The sequence below is a fragment of the Anopheles maculipalpis genome, chromosome 3RL, assembly GCF_943734695.1.
Source record: "Anopheles maculipalpis chromosome 3RL, idAnoMacuDA_375_x, whole genome shotgun sequence".
NCBI classification, from domain to species: domain Eukaryota; kingdom Metazoa; phylum Arthropoda; class Insecta; order Diptera; family Culicidae; genus Anopheles; species Anopheles maculipalpis.
The window spans coordinates 68106480-68130093 of NC_064872.1; the positions used below are offsets into that span (position 1 = coordinate 68106480).

General features: G+C 42.6%; 3 protein-coding genes across 6 annotated transcripts in view; 2 read left to right on the plus strand and 1 right to left on the minus strand.

Moving 5' to 3' along the window:
* The window catches only part of LOC126560911 (phosphatidate cytidylyltransferase, photoreceptor-specific), a 170435-nt gene extending 161894 nt beyond the window's left edge, over positions 1-8541 (minus strand). Inside the window, exon 1 of the mRNA XM_050216860.1 lies at positions 8531-8541. The gene's annotated coding sequence lies outside the window, so the exon portion shown is untranslated. The remainder of the gene's footprint in view (positions 1-8530) is intronic.
* LOC126563070 (protein lethal(2)essential for life-like) overlaps positions 1-23614 on the plus strand; it is a 566897-nt gene that overhangs the window by 468412 nt on the left and 74871 nt on the right. The gene's annotated exons all lie outside the window — the stretch shown is intronic.
* Positions 3958-23614, plus strand: part of LOC126561535 (high affinity cAMP-specific and IBMX-insensitive 3',5'-cyclic phosphodiesterase 8) — an 88162-nt gene continuing 68505 nt past the window's right edge. For all 4 annotated transcript variants that reach the window (XM_050217743.1, XM_050217745.1, XM_050217744.1 and 1 more), the window contains exons 1-2: positions 3958-4370; positions 5213-5312. In XM_050217743.1, the coding sequence (XP_050073700.1) occupies positions 3969-4370; positions 5213-5312 (502 nt within the window). In that variant the 5' untranslated portion in view covers positions 3958-3968. The remainder of the gene's footprint in view (positions 4371-5212; positions 5313-23614) is intronic.

The window sequence follows — 23614 nt, forward strand, 5'->3', positions numbered from 1 at the left end:
ATAGAAGCAGGATTGTTGCTTTATCATTTGTCCATCTCGGCTGTACTTTTTAAAGCTTACCCAAAGCTCACTTGCGCTTGCATTAACATCATCATCGCCGCCATCTGTGCCGTTAATAACTCATTAAAATTTTATCCTTTTTTTTTGTGTGTGTCGTTTTTGCTCGTCTGTTGCCGGAAGGTGGTGTAACATAAGGCTTGTAATAAAATTAATCCGCTTATCGACCGGGAGGCTGGCGGTGGTTTTGCTGTTGAACTTCCACCACTGGCAAGCTGGCAAACGAACGAAACAAAATTAACAAACACAAAAAAGCATCCATCGGGCACTACTAGAAACAGTGTAATAAAAGCAAACAGATTACTGGTAAAACTTTTCCCCACTCTTTATTCGACCGACACACACACACACACACGTGGGCACGGACACACACAGGAATAATTACCCCTGAGGGGTGAAAAATTCAATAGGACGCGCTTAACCCTCCCGCTTGCCGCGGGCAATCGGTGTTATGTTCGCGGGACTCATTATCGACTTTCATCGAAGTTGCTCTCCGATGTCTGAGGCGCGATAAGTTTTCATTCCCATACATATCCTTGTGGTGTATCCACGTGTTGCTTGCTGTCGGTTTTCTTACCGGAACGCCCAGCTACGTTGCTGGTGCTGCTGGTGATAATCGCAATGGTGAAGTTTGTAAGCTCAATAATTATCCCTGCTGAATGCAACAGCGACAGTGACAAAGCGTTTTAGGGACAAAGTTGGTCTTTGGTGGGTTGGAGAAGGGATTAATATTTCCTCAGTTGTGCTGTCGTCGTAAACGAGACGCGCAAAGTTTTATTGTTGGGTGTTAATTTATTGGAATTTATTGTTTCCTCCTGGATGTATGGTTATGTTGGTTCCTTTTGCTGTTGCTAAAAAATTGCTAATCTTGATGAAAGTGCTTGAAATCCGAGAAAGTCGACGATTTTTCGAGAATTTTCTTCACAATTCATTGTAATTTCTAATTTTTTTCGCTCAGAATTATATTACAACAATTCGCGATTTTTCGCAACCCAATACTCCGTCTTATGATCGCTACCGACACCCCGCTAGAGACGTTACCTTGAAATGAGACGCACCGATTCTCGGCAGATCACGCACTTTACTTTGCATCGTTTTCCATAACTTCTCCCGGGACGGGGTAAAAATTTCCATTGAATGGTTTTTAATTAACTAAAAGCGGCATCACGCGCCAGCTGATGATGATGATGATGGCATTCACAGTGCGCGAGATGCATCCAGCGTTGCACTCTGTACCGGAGCACGCACGAACATTGGCCCATCGGTACTGGCGGAGGCGTAGAATGCAGTTCAAGTGCGGATGTGAAGTGGGTCGTAATAATAAAACACACCAATCAAGTTATTAACACCACCGGCTAGTACCGCGGTTCGAGCAATAAAAATGGGCGTTATGACAAAATGGTGTTGCAAACGTGCGATGTGTATGTAAATGAATGGCTGATGTGTTGTTTGATTGTTGCTGAAGAGTCGATAAAATAATGATTGATTGAGCCTGTTTTGCTTTGTATTCCAATTAAGGGATTTTTTGAAAATTATAGCTTCTTTTTGCATATTTTCCTCTATTTTCAGACTAACAACACATGGACTAGCTTCATCAGCACAGCAAATGTTAATGTTCTGGTACCATATTGCACCGTTTTACTGAACCACCTGCATCACCTTCTGCTTGAGAGGCACCCAAAGACACCTCCATTTCAAACGAACGAGATCGAGCTGGAATCGTGAAGGAAGTTGAAGCCGTCTAGGAAAAGCAATTCCAAGCTGTGACTTCCCCGTTCCTGAGTACTGTTTAAGTTTGGTGCAGCAACCAATAGTCGACCCTATGGAAAGGAAGGGATGCAGCACGCTACATTCTACAACCCGATCACACCATTCACCGATCAAACCGACCGACAGTTTTCAGGGCCAGTCAGAGCTGCCGCGCGATCATGTGCAGTGCAATTATAGTGCGGCACGCTAGTGCTTACAAACTCGCATGGGCTGATCTGTTGGCGATCGGTTGAGAAATGAAACACGGCCATGTGGACGATGAATTCCACCGCTCGTGAAACAGTGCTGTACGAACAATCGTTGCGTTCGCGTGATTTTTTTGGTGTTGTTCCGTGTGAAATCTGTGCGAACTCTGAATGGTGTGTGTCTGTGCGTCTGTGTGTGAAAAAAGGGTGAAGAAGGAAGATCGCACCATTCGCCAAACCATCCATCACAATCATAAATCCATCAAATAACGGTTCAATTGAGCGATTTATTGCATTCGTGTAAGAAAGGCGATAAGAAAAGGCGATAAAATGGGCATCGAATCAGTTTTCCGGGTCGTCTTTTGTCACTCTTTCTATTGTCGTTCCGAATGCTTGTTAGGGTTTTTCTGTCGCCGTGATTTTTCAATGTGCTGTTGAGCAGTTTCTGTACCAAAAAAATAGACGTTCTATAGTGACCAGTAGTGACCTGAAAAAAGTTGAAAGAGATTTTAAGGCTATTCCTTCCAAGAAGTTTATTTTTATGGTGCGATGCACAAGATACGCTCTTCGTCCAGCTTTTGTTCACTTAAAGACTATTCACATAGTCTTAGTCTTCCTTTGACATACCTTTTTTACTAAAATCCTATTTCTGTTCTGTTAAGCCTACCGTCAATCGTCCATCTTTGGCTAAGTGGCAACCGGGCAATCCTTTCTGCCTCTTCAACCAACAAAAGCGATTAGCTGCCGTGAGCGATTACATCCCACGAGAAGATAAACAACAGTTTGCAGGATGTTTTTTAAAGCTTGTTAAAAGATGTGATCCGAGCGCAGTTCCGTGCTCCACAATGTGGCTTTCATTATCCCTTTTTAAAAAGCTCCCATCATACGCTCAATCGCACGTGCCGTTTTGTTAAGAAGCTTCGCTTGGGTAAGGACTCGTTGAAGCTGAGAAGTATATCGATTATCGGCGTGTGTGTATGTGTGGGGGGAACAAGACGATGAGCACAATGAGCTGGAAAAGGTAGCAAGAGTAAACGTATTTTTATGGATAAATGAAGACAGGAAAGGAACACAGACACGCGAAAAGATTAATGACCTGTAAAGAAGGTGATAATTGATTTCAGTGCGTTGTTGTCTTTCCTATTCTTGCAGCTGAAGTGAGAGAGAGAGAGAGAGAGAGAGAGAGGGAGAGCTAGCAACCGAGGCGAGCAGAAAGTGTGCAGAAAGTGAAAGTGAGCAAGCAATCCTTGCGCCTGAATGTATGTAAAGTGAAAAGCGCCAAACGAGCGGACGGATATTAGGGAAAGCCCAACGCATTATCTTTACCAGGCGCCTCCATCATCGTGTGCGTATGCGTTAATGAATAAATGATGAGCGACTTCCGGGCGTAAGATTCATCCCACTGCTGTTGAAGTTGTGCCCGAGGTCGTCTGCAAAATGTTTGCTGGAATTTGGCGAAACATTGCAAAGAAGCAGATCACCGCAATGGGTCGCACGTGTCCGGGAAGGTTGATGTGGCAGTTGGCGTGAGTGAGGTATTACTGTGGGTGGGCTGGCGCGTGTGCATTTGTGTATGTGTGTGTGTGTGTTACCGTGTGTGAAAGTGAGTGACGAAAATGCGAATTGTGTCCTTGAGGCATGTCCTGCTTCCCTGCCTAACGCGCCACCACCAACATGTCCTGAATTGTTTGCGTCGAGCGTATGGTTGAGAAGGTTTGCCTCCTTGGTTGGTGTGTCGTTTTTTTTCCGCGGAAAAATCACACCTTGGTGCTAGTGTCTTGGCCTACAAAGTGGCCTAGTGTGTGTCTGTGTGTCGGTGTGTTCAAGTTGGAGTGAGTTTGATTTTTGTTTTTTTGAAGTGACAGTTAGTGATTTCGCGTTCGCTTGCCCAAGTGGTTTCGGTTTCTCGTCGGATAGCGGTCACCCTTTGTTCATCTGACCCGCTCGGGCAGTTGCATGTGGTTCACCGGGTACTGCTGCGGCGTGAAAGGAGCACGCACAGCAGCAGTGGTGGGTCGTGATTGCGACGACGGTAACCACAGCCACGACCACTACGACGACGAGGGCCACGAAACTTACAACCAGCACCGGAAGTACCAGCAGAAGCAGCAGCAGCACGAGCAAACCGTTATGGGTTGCACGCCGAGCATCCTTTCGAACGGTAGCAACAATCAGCAGCAGTCGCGCAAGGATAGTGGCCTGTACGTGGGTAACGTGGCGGCCAGTGGCAACGGTAGCAACGATACCAGCAATGCCGCCGCCAACAACAACAAGCTGAGCAACAGCAGCCCGGTCAACCCGACGATGGTCAATGCGCCCTACCCGGGTGCAGCATCGAAGGACGGTGGTACGGAAAAGGTACGTAGCGGGGCGGGCGAAACAAAAGCCTTATTGTTGTACCATTTCAACCCAAATACATCAACGCGTAATACAATTTAAAATTGTTTCGATTCGTAATTAAATATTCACCTGGAAGCATGCTGTTTTCTGCGGGAAACACGATTCAGGGGAAAATAATATTTCCTAAATCAAACTCTCAGCGTGAAGCGATTTCCTTTCTTTCTATTTTGACGTGGCTTTCCAGTGGAATTTCTTGTTGAAAATCGTATTTATTCTGTCGGTGGAAGAAAACCGTGGGAAATCAATCAAAAACAGCCTAAGACATGTGATATGGAAGTACGCAAAATCCGGGACCGAAGCAAGAAATTCAATTCCTCTGCGCTTTTGCGTTGGTGCAGGTGCGTCTGAATCATTGCGGGAAGCGTTCGAGCTTTTCCGGACCGATCGTTTTCGAGCGGTTTAGCTGTTGAAGAAAGGATAAACATTTTGCCCCCCCCCCCCCCCCCCCCCCCCGAGGGCTCTTAAATGTGGTTATTTTGAATGGGCATGAAAGTGGAATATTTTTGGCCCAAGCGTCGTTTGCTATGTACAAAGCGAAACAGGTGAATTGAGTTTGTGTGTTGTTGTGGTTGTGTGATCAAATAAACCGTAATCATATTTCGTTCTTTCGACTGTTTGTGAAGTCGTTGCTGATCCTAACCTCCCCACACGGGGATGGGGATAAAACATAAACAAATGACAAAAGAATCTAGAAATAAACCTTTTAACAATGTTGCCGCTGGCATAAACGAACTGTGCTTCATTTCCTATTGAATATTCGTTTAAAAAATGGCTTTTTTCTTTCTGTTTTCCATTTGCAGGAAAGTGCGAAAAAAGATTCGATCGTTTCGATATCCGCCACGGGGCACATTACAAGCTTTCCTGTCGTTTCCACCACCGTTAGAAGACCGACCGCTGGAAGTAAGTAAACGTACATTCGGCATATATCAGTTAGTTAATAATTTATGTGGGTTGAAAAGCTGTTGCCAGTCTGCTAGAATTCTCTTAAAACTGGAAATATCATGGCCATGTTTTTGTGTTTCAAATCATAAGAATTAGATCAATTGCATTTCTGAGCAAAGGCGATATTATTATATATTTTTTGTATCACATTCCATGAACAAAAACATAAATATTATTCTTTGAAAACTCGTCGCAATGTAAAGCAACGCATCAACAAAAGCACACGTGTGGGATGCTATGCGTCTTGCATAGCTTTAGGCGCTGAAATGAATTTTCAAAATAAGGTGCGTTGAGTTATTTTCTGATGCTTGATATGTACACATTTGAAATTCTCGGTCTGTTTTACACTTTTACTGGTACTAGGCAAATTTTAGAATATTTACTAAATGTTTTTACAAGAATTATTCCAATTAATTACCCAAAAACGTTCGTTATTAGCATATTCAGTGCAGCTGGTTAAAATTATTGTTCCTTAACTTTTTATGATGAATTTTTTTTATTACTCCCAACTAAATTACAAACCAGCGCGGGTTACACGTTGTGAATGGTGCGATTGTATCAACGAATTGGAAAAAAAGGTGTTGATTACATGTCACCCTCGCGGTCTTCAGCTTGGCTCACCGATTTGACGGATCAAGTCCATCCAAAACCGCAGCAGCTTTCTTACCGATCCGATTTGACTGACTGAGATCCGCCCAAGTTATGCGACATTTAAGGTTACAATACACCGCGAGCTACCTCCCCCTGGGGGCCGGTGTAAAAGCATTTGCTGATTTGTTGCGAATTGCGGGAGTTGTTGTGTTAACCGGTGTACCTTCCCTCTTTCGCTCTCTGTCGCGAGATTAAACATCAATCGGTATGGTATGGAGCTGGCGGGTGAGGCATACCCTAGTGACTGCTGCAGTGCGCCATTCCGCACTGTTTCGCTCGCTACCCTAATGGGGATGGCTAATTAAAAGTGACGCGCTCGCGTAAGCGAGAAGTTCGTTCGCTCGAGCCGTGATGATAGTTGCACGGTGGAGCCTTTTGGGAAATTAAGAGTGACGGACTCGTGAGAGTTGAGAAGGACGCGACGGTAGACCAACTCGAGCTCGTTCCACACACTCTGGCTGGCAGCTGTCGAACAAATTGATATTCGCACATCCAAACAAACATTCGACCAGTGTCAGTCACTAATGAGACTATTGCTATTGCAGAATCCCTCCTACAGGGGTGAGTGGCAAGCATTTGACCCGTGCATGAGCGTCAGCCCAGCACGACACGTGGAAAATCGAATTTATTCTGTAGAATAATAACCGAACCAAGGGGTTTATTTAGTTAAACAGAAGGAATGAATTTTTTACAGCTTACCTAAGGTTGGATATTGCTTTCAGGAGAGATGACGTATGAAAGAGATGAAATTAAACATTGTATCGTTTGTGTAATCCTAAACAGTAAGCAGGAATTGTTTTGTTGATTTGTAACAACCCATTTTTCCCTTCTGCGTGTGTGCATTCGTCGATTTCATGTTGTGATAATTGGCACGACTTCGCGGAATGTGCGTAGAATTAAGATGTTTTGAGTCGATGATAATGATGATTCTTCCAAAAGTCACGATCGTATCAACAACGGTTCACATGCACACGCATGCTGATTAGTGCGTGAGGATCCAAGACAGTTAGAAGAATTCGAGTAATCGTGAGGAATCAATTTCTCCTGTCGCTGTGCAACAAGATAGAATGGGGAGAATGAAGACTTTTTAAAGTAAGCAAATCGAAATTTCCATCTGTTTCTTCTAACATGGATTATATTCAAACATAAACTGCTAGGATTATTCTATCTAGTAACTAATAAAGCCTTCACTAGTCTTCTGAGTAAGTAGTTTCAAACAAAAACTCTTATGAGGTCCACATCTTTGCCCTTGCCTGACCAAACCTTTATGGGTATTGTACTAATAAAAGGTGAACCAAACACATCATTCCTTTGCCGGTGTGACGTCAGTGCACAATCAAAACAATACGACCAGTAATAACTACACGTTTCGTTCGTTTGATCGTGAAATCTTATCTCACGTCCAACTTGTCTGTGGATGCGTCTTCTGTCGGATGCTACTTACATCCAACAGTGGTCTCTCGTGTGTGTGTGTGTTTTCCCCCCTTTACTGTGCAACGTTTACTGTGACGTTTCGCACAATGTCAGCTACTCTTCCTGTTACTTACCGTCACCGGCACTCACTCACTTTGCCTAGCGATGCCTAAGCGGAGTTTTATTTCCTTGCAAACGGGCACACCACCGTTCATTTGACGGACGGCTTTTTGCTTCCGCGATTCCAGCCAAAGCTGGCCGCCGGCGACGTTGTCAATCTAGCTTGCAGTACAAAAAAAAAACAATGGTGACATGGTTGGCGGTTAGGGTGCGGTTGCATTCATTTTCTGACGGCGATGATATGGCGCCGGTGTTATGGTTGTGACAGCTGTACGTCTGATGACTGTTTGGTTGACTCGTGCGCTAGATCTGTCTATGAGTAAGCAAGTAACGTAAACGGAAAGAAGCGTAAAAAAAGGTGTAATAGAATATTTAGCGACATCAGAGATATTACTTTTTCTCAAAACATTCAAAGTTTAATGGCAAATGCTCATTTGCTTACTGTAATGATCATTAGCAACGAACTCAAAGTGGCATTTAATAGCTGTGAGTCATACGTGACAGCGTAATGCGTATGCCCTTAAGGAAACTGGAACTCTGATTGATCTGCATGCAGTGAGGTAACATTCGATTTAATGCAAGATTAATGATCTCCTCACGATCCTTACGGCCGACACCGACAGCATTAGAAGATGAGAAACCGAATACGCTTGCTTCTCGCACAGTCCCTCTGCTAGGGCATAGGTTGCGTCAAATAAATAAATCATACTGCTGCTACTAATTTGCCTACCGATGGGGCCATCCAAGGCAAACGCACGCAAGGGTGTGCTTCTTGCAGTATTCCAATGGTCAAGACGCTCGAACCATCCATTTATCATTGCACCGAGAGTGTGGTGCTTATGGGATGGAGCGGCGAATCCTTTCACGCAATCATATGGCAACGAGCCAACGAGCTCTGTGGCCCAGTTATGCAGTTTGTACGAACAGCTTGTTGATGTTGAAAACGGCTTCCAAAGCGCGTGATATGATGAATGAACCAATGAGGTTTGGACCTTTTTTTTATTTCGGGACCGCGGGGTCATGCTCGATTTCTCGAGCTGTCCATCATATGCCCGTGCTTGCCTTCGGATTAGCGCATAATTTGTGGCTTAAATCACCGGACACACCTTGGCACCTGCTTGGAGATAGAAGGACACGACGTATATGGGTGCCGTTGCTGCACTGATCCAGTTGTCGATGATTTGAGACTGAGAACTGGTTAATGTCACGGCGAGGGGTTTTTTTTTTTTCGTTGGTTGGGGAGTCAACAGGTTACCAAACACCTACCCGGAGGCTACTTAGAGATCATTTGCGATCACGACGAAGAGGGCCGTTAAAAAGAAATAGAGCTCACTTCAGCAAGCTTTCAAATCGGTGTGGTTTACTGAGTAATTTAAAAAAAAAACTGATCATATCAGACCAGTTCTAATCGTTTTTCTCGAAAAATAAAAAAATATTTAGCCGTACAAATGTCATTAAAAAGTCCATCAAGATCGGCTTACCCTTGGGGGGATTGAAGTTTATAATCTTTTAGGTGCCAAATGAACAAAATTAACGTTACCTGTGAGTGACCTCGCAGCGACTTTTTGTACGTCAGTAATTGAGGAAGGATCTCCGTATCTGGTTGGTCCATTTTCTTTTACCCTGGCCGAAGCATGTCAGCGAGTAAGCATCGATAAAGCTGCGTCTAAAACCTGGCACTGATATAAAATCTCACCACCCGAGAGGTTCACCTGCGGGGTGGGGGGTGGAATAAAGGCGAGGAACACTGCAATAAAATAAAGATCATGCCCATTTAGGGAATAATTTACTTCTGCCTCTCCGTGAAGCAGTAAAAGGAACAAAACCGAACAAAAAGCAACGACTATTGACGATTCTCTGTGCGCTTCGGTTCTCGGATGGTTGTGATAATGAATTTACCAATGGTGGCACAAATTTCAACGCGAAAGCAGTTGCTCCCTTACCCACCAAGCCTCCGGAAGGTACTCAATACCTTTCCAATTTACAATGACCACCCAGCGGTTGGGTGGAATGCGTTCACAGCGAAAGATTAAACCTTTACTTTGTCTTCTTTTGCACCCTTTCAGCTAGGGAGTAGCAGTTTTGGTCGTGTTTCGAACCACTCGCTCCAAAGGTTTTCTTTTGTGCAATCGACTTTACGGGGATTATTTTATTACACTCGCAAAAGGTTATCCCATGGTAAGGTAGACACACACAACCTTCAAGCAGGGCAGGACTTGCTGAAGCAATCGACATGAACAACAATCGTTTACGTTTCGATTTTTACGGCGCACACCGGTGTGCGTCGTTCGGATCGGCGCTGTTGCGTTCGAGTAGCGTGAGATTTTAATAACAGTTTGTCAAAAAAGACAAAAATGTCGATAACGCCATCCAGCCGAGCGTGGTGTGCGTGGGAATCACGGATCAATAAAACGATGATGCGGTGGAACCGTTCCTCAACTTTACAGATTTCTTCTCCCGAGCTTCTTTGCTGGGGTTTTAAATTTCGAACAGCATTTTATCGTCCGATAGCACTTTATGTGACAATCCCTTATTAATTCGGACGTTAATAATGACATCAAAAGTTTTGTATCAACTTTTTTTTTATGGTGCTCCACCCTCGCGCTTGAGATGGGATCGATACTCGACCACGGCTGGCGCCGATAAAATGGAGATCACCGAACTTCACGGTCACTCTGCAGCGTGGTACCTGATCGATCGGAATCGAATCGATCCATTCTGGTGCAGGATTATCGTTATCCTGCTTTTATGTCAATTATTTTACAACACCGACAGACACTACCGACTAGCGGCGGGAAGAGAAGGTTAATTAATTGATGGAATTTGAAGGACGGTTTTTTGTTTGTGCGGTTTGTGCGCTGCATTTATTGTGCATTAAAATGGCCTTTTTTGCTATGATGCTTTTATACCTTCCCGTGGCCACAATGGCCGCTTATTTGTCACATATGGTCGTGCAAAGATGGAGGTCGGAAGCTATACTTACGCTTAATGTTACATCCAGGACGCTGGATGGTTCGTTCTGCCGAGGAACAAGCAACGTTCCGCTTGCAAAAACAAGGTTCACCACATAGTACAATCGATTCTGGGAAATGGTGATGAAAAAGCTTCTAGCGTCGTTTTTCTTGTGTGTAGATTAGCTGTACATCCGTACTATGGTAGAAATTGTGCACTATTGCCCGTACCCGTTTTACCTTATATTTTCGCAACCATTATCCAGTATGTCGTTGTTGTGCCGGCCGAGAAGGTGGTGGTATCGCGTGCATCCTGGCGTGCGTTGGTGGCATCACGGCGACAAAAAGCCATAATTTATCAATTTTCTATTTTCATTCGTCCGTGCGCGCTCGGTAAGCTACTTTTCCGGGAATGGGAGAAACCCAAGGACAGCAAGGATGGGAATGGTTGATAGTGTACCAGTTCCTTTTTTTTCTTTCCTGTATGAAAAGCGTGTGGAAAAATGGTAGCCCAGTAACGAAATGAGGTGTGGTAGAGTTTGTTGTTTCTTGTTTGCTTTCCTCCCGCATCAAGTGGGAGGAATTAATGCTAGATTTTAGTTTTCCGTGTGAGTGTTTTTCTTGGTAGGAAATGGACCAATTTATGGACCGACCGGTAGCTTGTTTTTCTAGCGTTGTGCTTGATGCTACAAGTAAATTTAAGCTGTATTTTGTTGTGTAAGACTATTTGCGAATGCTTTTAAAATAGAGAAAATGCAGTTGAAACTAGAATTAATGAATATCAGCAACGTTATAAGTGCCTACAATCTACATGTAAATCATATAGCTCTTTTCATGTTATTATGACGGCCTGGTCGTTATGCATTTCATCTCGGACTCGGAGAATCGCAGGAGGATCAGGAATGGCATGACTGTGGCTCCGATCTTCACATGGCAGGATCAGGGTTCAAAACTCATCCGGGCCGCTCCCCCGTAGTAAGAATTGACTATGAGTACGTGGTAATTCGATAATCAGCGTAACCTAGTAGATAGTTCAGTCAAGAGAAAGAAGAAGAAGAAGAAGAAGAAGAAGAATTATTGCGGCTTCAGCCCCAATATCTGTTACAAGGCATTAGTGATGAGTATAACAACTCATTTCAAGGAATTAATTCACCCTTACTTACTCCAAACAGCGAAGTTAGACACAACTAGTTGTGCTTCAAACACTAAAAGAGTTTTTTTTTTCTAAACTATGATCCGAATCCTATAAGAGTTTTAAAACTTTTTGCGATTGAAATCTCACTCACAGTGAATTTTATTATAACTCCTTAAATAGGCTCCTTAATATAAGCTTTAAAATTTCTTTGCGATTCGAATCCCAAGTGAGTTATTAAAACGCTTTGAGATTCGAATACTTCTGCCGACGAGCAAGTCACTAGAGTGAGTTTAATTATAACATCCCTCAAAAGAGTTGTTTAAACTCTTTTCGAATCAAATCACAAACAAGGAGTTTTAACACCTTGTGAAGAGTTTATGCAGTTCCTTTATTCGAAAGATTTAAATCATTCATTCACTCTTACTCGGTACGCACAGCACTAAAAGGCACTTTCTCCTTGTAATGTTTCCCGGATGTCCTTATTCATAGCATCACTGGTAGCATTGCTTGATTTCCTCATGCAACGAGAAATCTGTTGTTAAAAAGGTTCTGTACATTTCTCAAAAATTGGCGGCCCGGTGGTTAGCCGACCACGGCCACGGTCCTCATACGGTAAACTTAAATAAAATAAAACATTTTCCATTGCCTAGGAAGGCAAAGGTCACCCGTAACATCGTTCCTTTAAGATGGTCCCTCTCGTCAATCTTATCGTCTCGGTTGGCAAATCCTTTACGGACATAAATTTTCACACCCTTTACTAACCAACGAAGCGGTAGACGTTGAACGAGCCAGTCGGAGAAAAAAAAAACAAGAACAAAACATCCAACTATAAAAGAGATTAGACCGAATAGTTTCGTTGGAACCGCCCATTCTTTACAGTTTACCCGGTCCCAGCGTGACATGTTTTGATAAGATTGATTTAACATAGAGCAGAGCTCCCGGTGAGCTGCCACAACATTGTAGCTGCATAGATTTTGCTGCTGAGTGCATCGCGGATGTAGCGATGGTTGAGCAAAAATTCAACCACGTACAAATAGAACGCAAAAAGCCCAGTATTCAGTGCCGCGGGCTGGATTTTTCGCTTCTGTAGGCCTGAGGGGGTGAAGGAAAAAGGACAGATACAAAGAGAAAGGGCGTTGCACGTGCTGACGCATGTCAAATGATTTGAATGCGTTCAGCGTGGGAGGGCCCTTTTATGGTCATGGTGCACCTGAACTCGGGCAATGAGGTGATGATGTGATTGTTTTTGCGCAATCGAAATGCACCGTCAGCTTTGCTGCATTTAAATAGCAACAGAAGAAAAAAAAAAACTAATAATAAGATGCGCGTTAAAAATGCGATCCTAATCCGGTGCCTGCGATATTTAGCCTTACATGGGAATGTACAAAACGAGCGAATGACGTGTCTGTTCCTGAAATGGTGCTTAAGAGCTTGCTTTGCTTTTACGAACTATGAGAAGGTTTTAGCCTATTTTGAGTCAAATATTTTATAATAAAAAAGCGAAAGTACCTGAACCTTCCACAACAATCGAGAATCAATAAAGTATTCGACACACACACACAAGCGCCACACGATCGCATCCCACGCCCTGTCGTAAAAAATAATCGAAAGGGTTGAGAATGCCTACCCATATACCGGGCTGTTGCATTTTGGCACGTGTGGTAGAGTCGTGCGACACGATCGCGGCACGATCCAGCAAACGCCCACGAGATACGAGTACGCGCTGCTTCACGCACCAAGGCAAGATCTAGGTCGTTCCGGCCGCAAGTCATCGGTACGAATGCCACACTCCGTTCGTTTCGCGGTGTGCGTGGGACGCAACAGCAAATTGTGTGTGCACCGCGCCGCTCGTTGGATGATCGCTTAATCGCGGCAAATTAAACGGACATCGCCAACCTGATGTCATCTGCCGACCACTCGCTTTGGTGTTCCGTACGCGATTTTGCATTGAGGATTAATTTATGAAAATTAAAGCTAGCCAAGGTGTTTAGCGGTGCGATGAGTATGAGCGTACGTTTATTGCCCGGATTGGTGTGAAGGATCTTATCTGAGCGATAAATCAACGTCTGGTGTTTGATGTTTCTATTCGGAGGAGAGGAGACTTTGTCGCGCACAGTTTCGTTAAAGTTATCTGTGTTGCGATTTGTGGTGATGATTCGTGGCGATGAGGAGATAAACACATGTATTTGCATTGCACAGGGTTGCAACTTAGTTTCGAGTTGATTAAGAATATCAAAATGAGTTAAATTGTGTTCGGAATTGATTTTAATTTAATAACCTTGACAAAAAAGGTAAGCATTTGAAGGAAGATACTTGGTAGTATGATAGGATATCAGCACATATCTCCTCCTTCTTATTGGCCTTCTCAAGGTTGAACAAGGTGTTTTGACCTGACCAGATCCATTTTCAGGAACGGTTGCTACCTAGTTAAACGCACACAACGCGGTAGATCCTTAGCACCGGCCATTAATAAATGATCAGTTGAAAAGTGTCCTTCGTAAGCATAGTCCAGGACTCATAACCGTCGTATCGAAGTGCGATTTATCATAAATTTCATTTATTGTTGGAGTCTTTTCGATCGCAGGACTTTGTGAAGTTCGCAGTAAGAACTATTGCATACTCGAATTTTACTGCATACGTTGTTGTCCGAGGTTCTTTTTGTTCTTGGCTTCAAAGGTCACGTCGGTTATCGAATGGTTTATTAGACTTGCTAATACCACGTAGCTGGATAGTCAATCTTGAACCCCAATTCTGCGGTGTGAGGACTGACGCCACTGTCTGCCTAATGCATTATCCAAGAAAATGAGAAGTATAACCCTACCTGTCACCCTTTTTTACGCTGAATGAACGGAATAAATTTTGTCATATTTTTTAAGACATGTTAGGCGAACTAAAATTGATTTTTTTAATTGAAAGCATTTCTTTAAATTGAAACGTATCTTGAGAAGACAATAGATGGTTTTCTGTCAATCATTATACAATAATCTCGAAGATTATTTCATGAAAATTTGAGGAAATGATGATTTTTAATGCATACATAACACGGATAGTTCTAGCATAGCTCTAACATGCGTTACCATCATACAAAAAGAGTTCAAACATCTACTAATCATAGCAAAACTTCACCTTCAAAACAAATATATTATTCCCTGCCACTATTTGCCGGCTGCAAAACTCAATTAAAAATCCTGTGTGACATGGGTATGCGCAGCTGTACCGGGTCACCTTTCATCTCGCCCAAGCTATCCAGATGATTAAAGAACTGTTGATTTAAGAAACGAATCGAGCGAAGCAGAAATAAAACCACCGACGACTCCCTCGCTTGCACCAAATCCCGTTGGGATGTCGGCAAAAACGGAACCGTAATCGTTAGCGATTTCCCCGGTCAGAAAGAGTGAGAGCCAATTTAATTGATTTAATGGCAACGGGCAAACCAACCGCCAGCAGCTCGGTCCTTAGAGAAACCTAACCGCCAGCCAGCGTATGGGGTTCGAACGTGGTGTGCGCCAGCATGCGTACACGTCCGTGTGGGTGACAGTTGATGAATGGACTGTTTTTTTTTTGTTTAAACTTCACGACGCTTCAAACCACGTGGAAGGCTATAGAGCAGCAAACGGATTGAGACGTTATGAGGTTATGTGTTTCGTCGTGGTATTTATGTACGGTTTGTGCATGAAATACTAGTTTTCATCCGCATCGTACAAACGTAATAAGTGTAGGAAGAAGTTTTTCTTGCTGCTGAATGAAATTTTGACCGAGCGAGAAAAGGTCAAATGTGTCTCTTCGGGCGAAAAACTGTGCATCTAAGTGATTTGCTGGTTTGAACTTTCGAGGATCATGTATCAAATGTCAGTCCAAAAAGTAAAAGAATGTCGCCTTTTTTTTAAATCGGATATTTCTACTTCTTGAGCGCAATAGCACCAACGAAATCTTTCCAAAGTTGAGTGTCATAAATATTCCTGTAAGAGTCACTGTTTGCGAACCATGCATGCATTAGTCGTACGGTCCGGTTTGTAAAAATGTCTCCAAAAGTGTGTCGGTGTACGCACCGAAAGTACCCCAAAAGGATAATCCGTCAAAGGGTTGCGTCATCTCCGCTGTGTGACAATCATATTTATAGTAAATTATGACGAATGAAGCAACCAAAATACTAAACGAAGCAAAGCGGGTGAAACAAATGACCTCCCTCTGTTTACCGTAATTTGCAAAAAAAATCGGTATTTACGCATGCGACTCAGGCTACCGACGACTGCGTCCCGCAGAAGCATTTGTATTCGTGTGTCGGTTCACGGTGCTGCAACTCAAGGCAGAAAGCCATTACTCATGCATAAACACCTCCCCCAGTGGGCTTCACCATGGATAATGCGGATATCATTGGACCAGTTTTAAAAGTGTGACACCCGCACCTAGAAAACCGAACCAACCCGATCCCGGTGCGTTATGATAATGCGATCTGTTTGGTGGTCGCATCGGAGGTCGATCGATGGGATGGCATTAATTTCTTGACAGCTCGATGATGTACGTCCGAACCATCGATCGGTTATTGGTTGTCTGCAACGTGAACTGCATGTAAAAAGGGGAAGCAAAACGAGCTTGGAATACTCTTATCGATCGAAACCAGCCAACAAGCTTCTCCCGTGCAGGGGAAGTGATGCTGTGAGCACATTATGCATGATTATTTCACACCTTTGCCCGTAAGAAATCGATACGCTACGATCCTACGATCCGGGGAACGCTTAACGAGCCTACTATAAATAGGCTCTGGGTGGTTGATGATAATTTGTGACAATTTTTTAATCAAAACACTGCTCCTCCGGTCGTAACAGGTCTCCGAGCTGTCGCTGTCGCTTTGACCCCAAAACGAAAGGATCGACGCAGTGTCTTGCAGTTGCTTGAGGGCAATTTGGGGCTTGTAATAAGCTCTCCGTGTTCGGAGGTTTCAAGTAGCGGAGGTCACCTGCTCCAAATGTGGCTTGATGGAAGCAAGGTTCCGATCCGATCTCCTTCCCTACCACTCTTTTTCGGGTTGGGAGGCTTAATTACAACACCAACACTGGGGGAAAGGGCACGAAAGGAAGGTCCATTGTTGGTCGTGATTCGTGGGCACAATCTACTGTGGTTCAGGACAGTGGATGCGTCGAATGGCACCATAATGCAACATAAATTGCTCATGTTAAACGTCACACGGGAGTAATGTGTAATTGCATGCGTTTGTCTCTTTGGTGCGTTGGATGGAGGGATGAAATGTGGGAGGAGAGTACAATTTATGTAGAAAAACTGTAATGGAACCCAGCATTGTAGGATGCTTTTTTTTCTCCCCACCGTTCTTTTTGTGGTGGCTATGCTCCGGATTCAAAGAAATAAGAAAGGTCAAATTCATTATCGATCATAACTCTTACCCCCTGTTGCAAATTGCATTCTTCGCCAGCCCAAAAACGGAGCTTCTGGGGCTTCCGTTCCAGTGAGGAATGTAAGTGGGGAAGCTGCATTGATTGGTGTAATACATGGCAAGTCTCCTGGCAGCATTGGTAAGGTTACATTTGGTATTCCATTTCCCGAGTCCACCGAGTAGGACCGCCTGCGGCCTGGGTGAGGTAATTGATGATTTTTCTCTTAATTTAACAGCAACACCGGGACTTTGGGGCTACAGTTTTGCTGATGCCTGATCACAGCGGCAAACATGCAGTGCTAAAAGTCAGTCAGGTATTTTAATTTCATTATAGGAGAAATTTCATAAAAGGTGTTCATTACATTGTACTGCGTAACATGCGGATGGATGAGGATTCATTTTTGTAGCTCTTTTCAAGGAACGCTATAATGAAAGCTGATGGAGTCATCCATTAATTAACTTATCAAATTTATGCCTGTGGCTGGGTTTCAAATTTCAATCATCGAATCATCTATTCAAAAGAAAAGCCGATACCCTTAATAGCTCTAGCGTTGCGTTTTTAATTATCCAGAAAAACGTTCTCTCGAAATCAGCTTTGAAATTTGCACACAAAAATAATTATTGTTTAGCACATCGAGCGTAATGAGATTAGCTTACCAATAACAACTCTCAGCCTTCCAATGTACCTGTTGATCCCATCCAAACTATCTGCTCAGGTCGGAGTTTTTCCATTTTTCAATTACACGAAAATTGTGTGCCTGTCCATCGTGCTATTACCCTGTTCCGATCTGGTGTAAATCAGCGAGTCCATCCGCGATATTACTGCGCGATGCTTCATTACAATAATTTTGGTACGAATTCGATTTAATCGAAGCCATTCCAGAGTCCCCTGAGTGACTAATGAAGCTGCTTAATTAGTGGGCGCAAATCATAACGTTCACATCCTACCCGGCGCTGCAGCTAGGAAACGGTGGACGCTGCGATCACATTTCTGTGCTTTTGATGTTTGGTTTTGGTGTGCGATATTGGTTCACACAGTCGCGGGTTTTGTATGTTTTTTGCTCGCACGAAAATGGGCTCAAAGGAGAGATTGTCGTACGGGGTGCGCTAGTTTAGTGCTGTGGTCAATTAACAAGTGGTTCAGCCGAATGATGGTGGTCGACGGTAATCAAATCAGCGCATCCTCGAAAACGCACAACCAGCACGTTCCTGTGCGGTGATTTATTTACAATTAAGATAATGAATGGTTTTGAATTATATTAAATCCCGTGGTTGTTAGTTGATGCATTCCTACATCAATGTTGCATATAAGCGTGTGTTGGTGGTGCGTGATATAGGAAAGTTGGGCATGTTATCTAATACAATCTTACAGTGTGTAGGATAGTCATAAAAGCACGTGTTTTTCTTTTAAATTTAACAATCGTTTAAAGAAATAATTCAATTAAATTATTTTAAGAGCTACAAAGAAAATAAAAAAGTCTGCTATTTTGATATATTTTACTCTAATTTTCTTGTTTTTTTTTTCAAACAAAGCCATACAAACAGTTGTGAATTTTTTACTAAGGAAACATTTGTTTGCAGAATCGTCCTAATAACAATTCAATTTTAACTAATTTTGTACTACTTGGGAGCACAATATTGAGCGATCGATTTTCTCTTTTACTCTTCATTATCCTGCAGTTTTTGAGTCGGATTGCAGAGCATCGAATTTTATTTATTTAATTACATGTTGCAATCTTCTAATCATTTGGAATAAAACAACGTTTTTTAATAATTTTCCTTTACTGTGTTTTTTTGTATGTCTCCCTTATGAGTTTAATCAGATTCTTCATTCTAAAACGTAATGATAGGGAAATTTCTAATCGAAAACATAATTTAGATTGAATGCTGAGCAGTTTTGATTTTTTTTTCTTATATGTTTAGATAGTTTTAAATATATTATAAAATTATTAAAAAAAAACTGCATTTTATGGTTTTATTTTAAGACACTACACCCTGAAACCTCGATAAATCTATCTTTATTTTTAAACTTTTGACTGTCTTCTGTAATGTATTTTATCCCTAGCAGGATGTTCAGTAAAAACAATGTAAGGGGAAACCCTCCTGTATAAGCTTCGGATGCTTTTTTGCTGTTAATAATTATCGACTTTTTGCTGTTCGATTTCGTAAAAGCTTTTCTTTACCGATGAACTAATATTCTCATCTTTGTGAAAACAAAGTATAAAGAATGAACTTTACACAGGGGAGTTTTAAAACAAATCACAAACGTACGAATTGCAAAACTAAATTATAAATTAAGATGTTTTAATGAAGTTTCTTACTGTATCATTTTTAATCATTTGATCCAAGCAAAACTCTTCGTGTTCATTGGGTAAAAAAACATAAAATGGGTAGCAAAATCATTTGCTACCCATTTTACCCCCCGTTCTCTCATTAGCACGTGCAAATTTTCATCATTCCCGCAGCCGCAGCTTTGGCGCGTCTTAACTGTCAGAAGGGGATTTAAAATATAACGCTAATTATTTTATATTTATTTAGCCCCGCATGTCATTGACCACCTACCGGGCATCAATTACCACTGTGGCCGTGTCGACAACATTGAAACCTGATCGCTTCCCCGCACGGTTCCCTACATTGCCTCTCTTCCACCCCGCAAACCGTATCGTTCGGTTGCTGTTGGCGTGTGATTGGAGCCGGCTTGCAATTACATAATAATTATGGTACCACAGTTACATCGTCCTGAGCTGTGAGGGAGAGGACAGATGAATGTAATAATACAAACAAAAAAAAAAAAAACTGGACTGAATACACCGGGTCACCACATCCACTCTCCCGTGTGTTCCTTTCAGCCAAAGGGAGGTATCCACCGGATGTGTCCATAAGCATAAGGGGGCACGGGCTCAGTCACGGAGTACCAGGCGCGCCACAGTCCATATTTGTGATGCTTTGCTTTTTCGGCTTGGTAGGCCTGATGCTGGAGCAAAAAAAAAAAAGCATTCACACGCCACTTTATACGCGAGCGCACGCGTGTGTACACCTCAACGTGAAAAAGGTGCGTTTGCAACGGACGCGCAAACCCCAAAAACGGACAATGGTTGCATCGCCGTCTCGGGGTGCGTTTGGACACGTCCGTGTGTCTCCTTGTGCGAGCGTGTTCGAAAGCGACCAAAGATCTAGAGAGGGCGCACAGCACACCATAAACGAACGATCTGCTCGGAAACCGTAGCAAAAGTTGACTTCATTAGGTTGCAATATTTAATAAGTTCGCCGATTTTGTCTGATCGATTCGGTAGCTTACGATGGTGGACGGATTAGATAGCAAACTCCCACCCCTAGCTAGACAGCATTAATGTCACTCATAAATTCATGCAAATGAAAATCAATATGACAACCTAACCAGCAACTTGCCGGTGCCGGTGTGACGGGCTTGTTGAGCAAAAAAGTATCATAATATGCTTCTTGGGATAATATTGACTTGACTTGATGTTGCAGGTGCAGGAAGGTGAGAATGGTTTGGTTTTTTGCGTTAAAATTAAGATGATTAAACGTTTGGAGAGGCCTGTGGTGTGCAAACAGCCGCGCGAGCCAAGTGTCCAACCGGCTGATAGACAAAGTGCTATTATAAAATCAATCAAATCGATAAGCATCTGGTTGGTTTGTAGGACGGAAAAGCCGTCTGGCGTACGGTATAATTTTATTAAAGATTTAAATATATACACCCGGCCCGGCAACGAGCTGGTGTGAGTAGACAAATGACATCCTGTAGCAGAGGTCACGCGAAGGTAAATAAAATTCACCGTCGAAAGGGTGAGTTTATTAGAAAAATAAAAACAACGATGTTTGAATTTTTAGCATTTTCTAATTATATTTCAACAGGACTTCTCCGTTCTGGCCTTTCATTGTAAGTGTTTTCGCTTCGCAACGATTCTTTTGCGTTCCTTTTCGCTTTTTAAATACGTCAAACAACAAAACCCATCGTCAAGAATGGGGTCGGTTTATCGTATCGGTGTCGGATATTGATAGCGGCGTGGTTTCATAATTCATTTTTCATTCCGCCTTCGATGCATAATCATGTTAATAGGACTATCAACCCACTTGTCCTGCTGCCACATTGTTGCTCCCTTTCCATTTTCTGCTCCCCGATGAAGCGGTGAACAAGAAAGCATTAACCAAAATATCGCCTCAAATGTATCGGTTTATCAGCCGTTGTTGTCGTTGGGTCGGGTCCACTCTTACACCTTTTTTTTTTCGATCGATTTGTGATCGTTGTTTTTGTTTGTGCATGTGCAACCATCACCACCTTTCGTGCTTCGTCGTCGGTGGCGAAAGGGAGCACGTTCGCTTATCGATTTTGAATATATTATTATCGATATTATTATAGGGTTTTTTTTTAGGTAGGTACGGCGTAGGTATTTCGTTCGTATCACCCTCACTGGGTTGCAACCTTTCAATTACTCCCACTCGGGGCGGTTGTAGGCCTTGTTTAAGCTATTTTTTTTGTTTTATTCTTCTTGTGAGCAGAGCTCGCTGAGCGTTTGGAAAATTTGTGTTTGATACAGGTTTGATACGTATTACACTAATTTATTACTTTAATTTAAATAGTATCGTTTTATCAGAGAATCCCAAAACGGATTGTTGGCGCCCATCGATTAGGCAACCCGCGATACATGATCTTTTCAGGACAAATAGAAGCAATTAATGCAACACCGGATCTGCAACTTTGCGTTCTCGTAATTTTATGCAGAAAATTAGTATGCTTAAAACCTCTAAACACAACAATAGATTTGCCCACAAACTGTCTTAATAAGAATTTTCTCTATTTAGTATTGAATTGCTTCAACAACTGATAAATCTTTGCTTTTTTTTTTGCTTCGGTCTCATTTCGTGCAACCGTCTCATTTCGGTCCACAATGTATTCGATAGTTTGTGGACCAATTTTCGATCACTGGTGTACGCCTTTTTCGTCGTACCGATAACAATCGACCAACAGTTTCGCTCCAAAGTAAGATGTTTACACGAACATTTAATTGATCTCGTAATTAATGAACACTGCAGTTATCAATTATGAGCAATTAAATGTTATTTTGTTCCTCCGCTTATTTCTGGTTAAACCAGTAGCTGGTAGCTATTCTGGTAGCTGGTTGATGGGTGCCAAAAAGAAACACCAAAAACTATAAACCCATATTGCGCATTATGTCAACGGGAATTGTTTGCCAAAAGGAAGGGGGAAAAACACAAGTGTCCATCGTCGTCGCGTGAGTGATCGAGTAATAAGGGTTTGTGGGTGCATTATTTGCTCGACTTACGCACGAAAATGCTATAGTTTTCGAGTGCTTTTGGCTTTTGCAATTAGTTCTATTCAACCTGTGTTTCGTCAAACAAAATAGCAAAAATAAAGAGGAAAAAAATTCATTCACTCCATACTTTCGTCTATCTCTACTTACCTGCCTGTCTCACCCAACAAGTGTTGCCATTTTTCCCCCGAGGCATGGTTTCCTTTCGTACCGTTCCTTTCCATACGAAGGACGCCGTTGAATACACAACGAGCCGTTTAAAAGGGTGGTACCGAACAAATCAATTAATGGGCAAGTTTTATCTTAATCGCTTGTGCTTGGACACATCAAAAGAAAGAAGAAAAAACACACTCACACACACACACACACACACACACACACACACACACACACACACACACACACACACACACACACAAACTACTCCCTGACCAGTGCACCCGATCGCAAGCCGGTTCCCTTTGAATTTGTTTTCATGTTGCAAGCTCACCAAATACGTCTATCTGATCGCGCGCTGCACATGGATCATAATACGGCTCACGAGGCTCACCAAGGCTGGCGTTAAATTATAAGAATAGTAACAAGAAGCTGAACGAGAAACGAAATGAAACGTGAAAACAAAAATTTACTTTCATTTGGTGAACAAAAAAATGAATAAAACGAGAGCGGGTTTAGAGTTTTGCCTATTACTAGCTGTCAATTGGATTGGTTTCGATTGGATAACCGAAACGGGTTCGGGTTTGGCAAAAACATTGTTATTAATGTGTTATGCATTAATGATCATGTGTGATCTTTTTTTTTGCAAACAAATAAATTATCTTTTTTTTTTAATTTCCCATTGTTCCTTGGTAAGGATTAAGGCTACTAAACCGCGATCAAGCCGAAATGACATTTGTCTTTGCACAAATACACAAAACCATAATAAATAATTAATTTTAAAATGATTTATTACGCGATGATCGTGTGGTGAAAAGTAAGGATTGTACCTTTCCCAAACGAAAAGAAAGAAGAAAAAAACAACCAAGTGTTAAACAAAGTTGCCAACATCGGGTGTGTATGTGATGGAGGATCATTTTCGCGCACGTTTCATTTCACGCCTTCCAACGATGACAGATAGCACGCGTACGGCGTGTCATCCGATCGGGCAACAACGAGCAATGCTGCGAGTTAAGCAAATATTTTCGCAAAATCAAAACCATCGCACGCATCGGTTGCACAAATGCAGCCCATGGTGGCAGGCACAGTATCGTCAGCTTTATTTTTCAACAATTATACTTCTGCTGGTGACGCTGCAAAATAAAATCGGC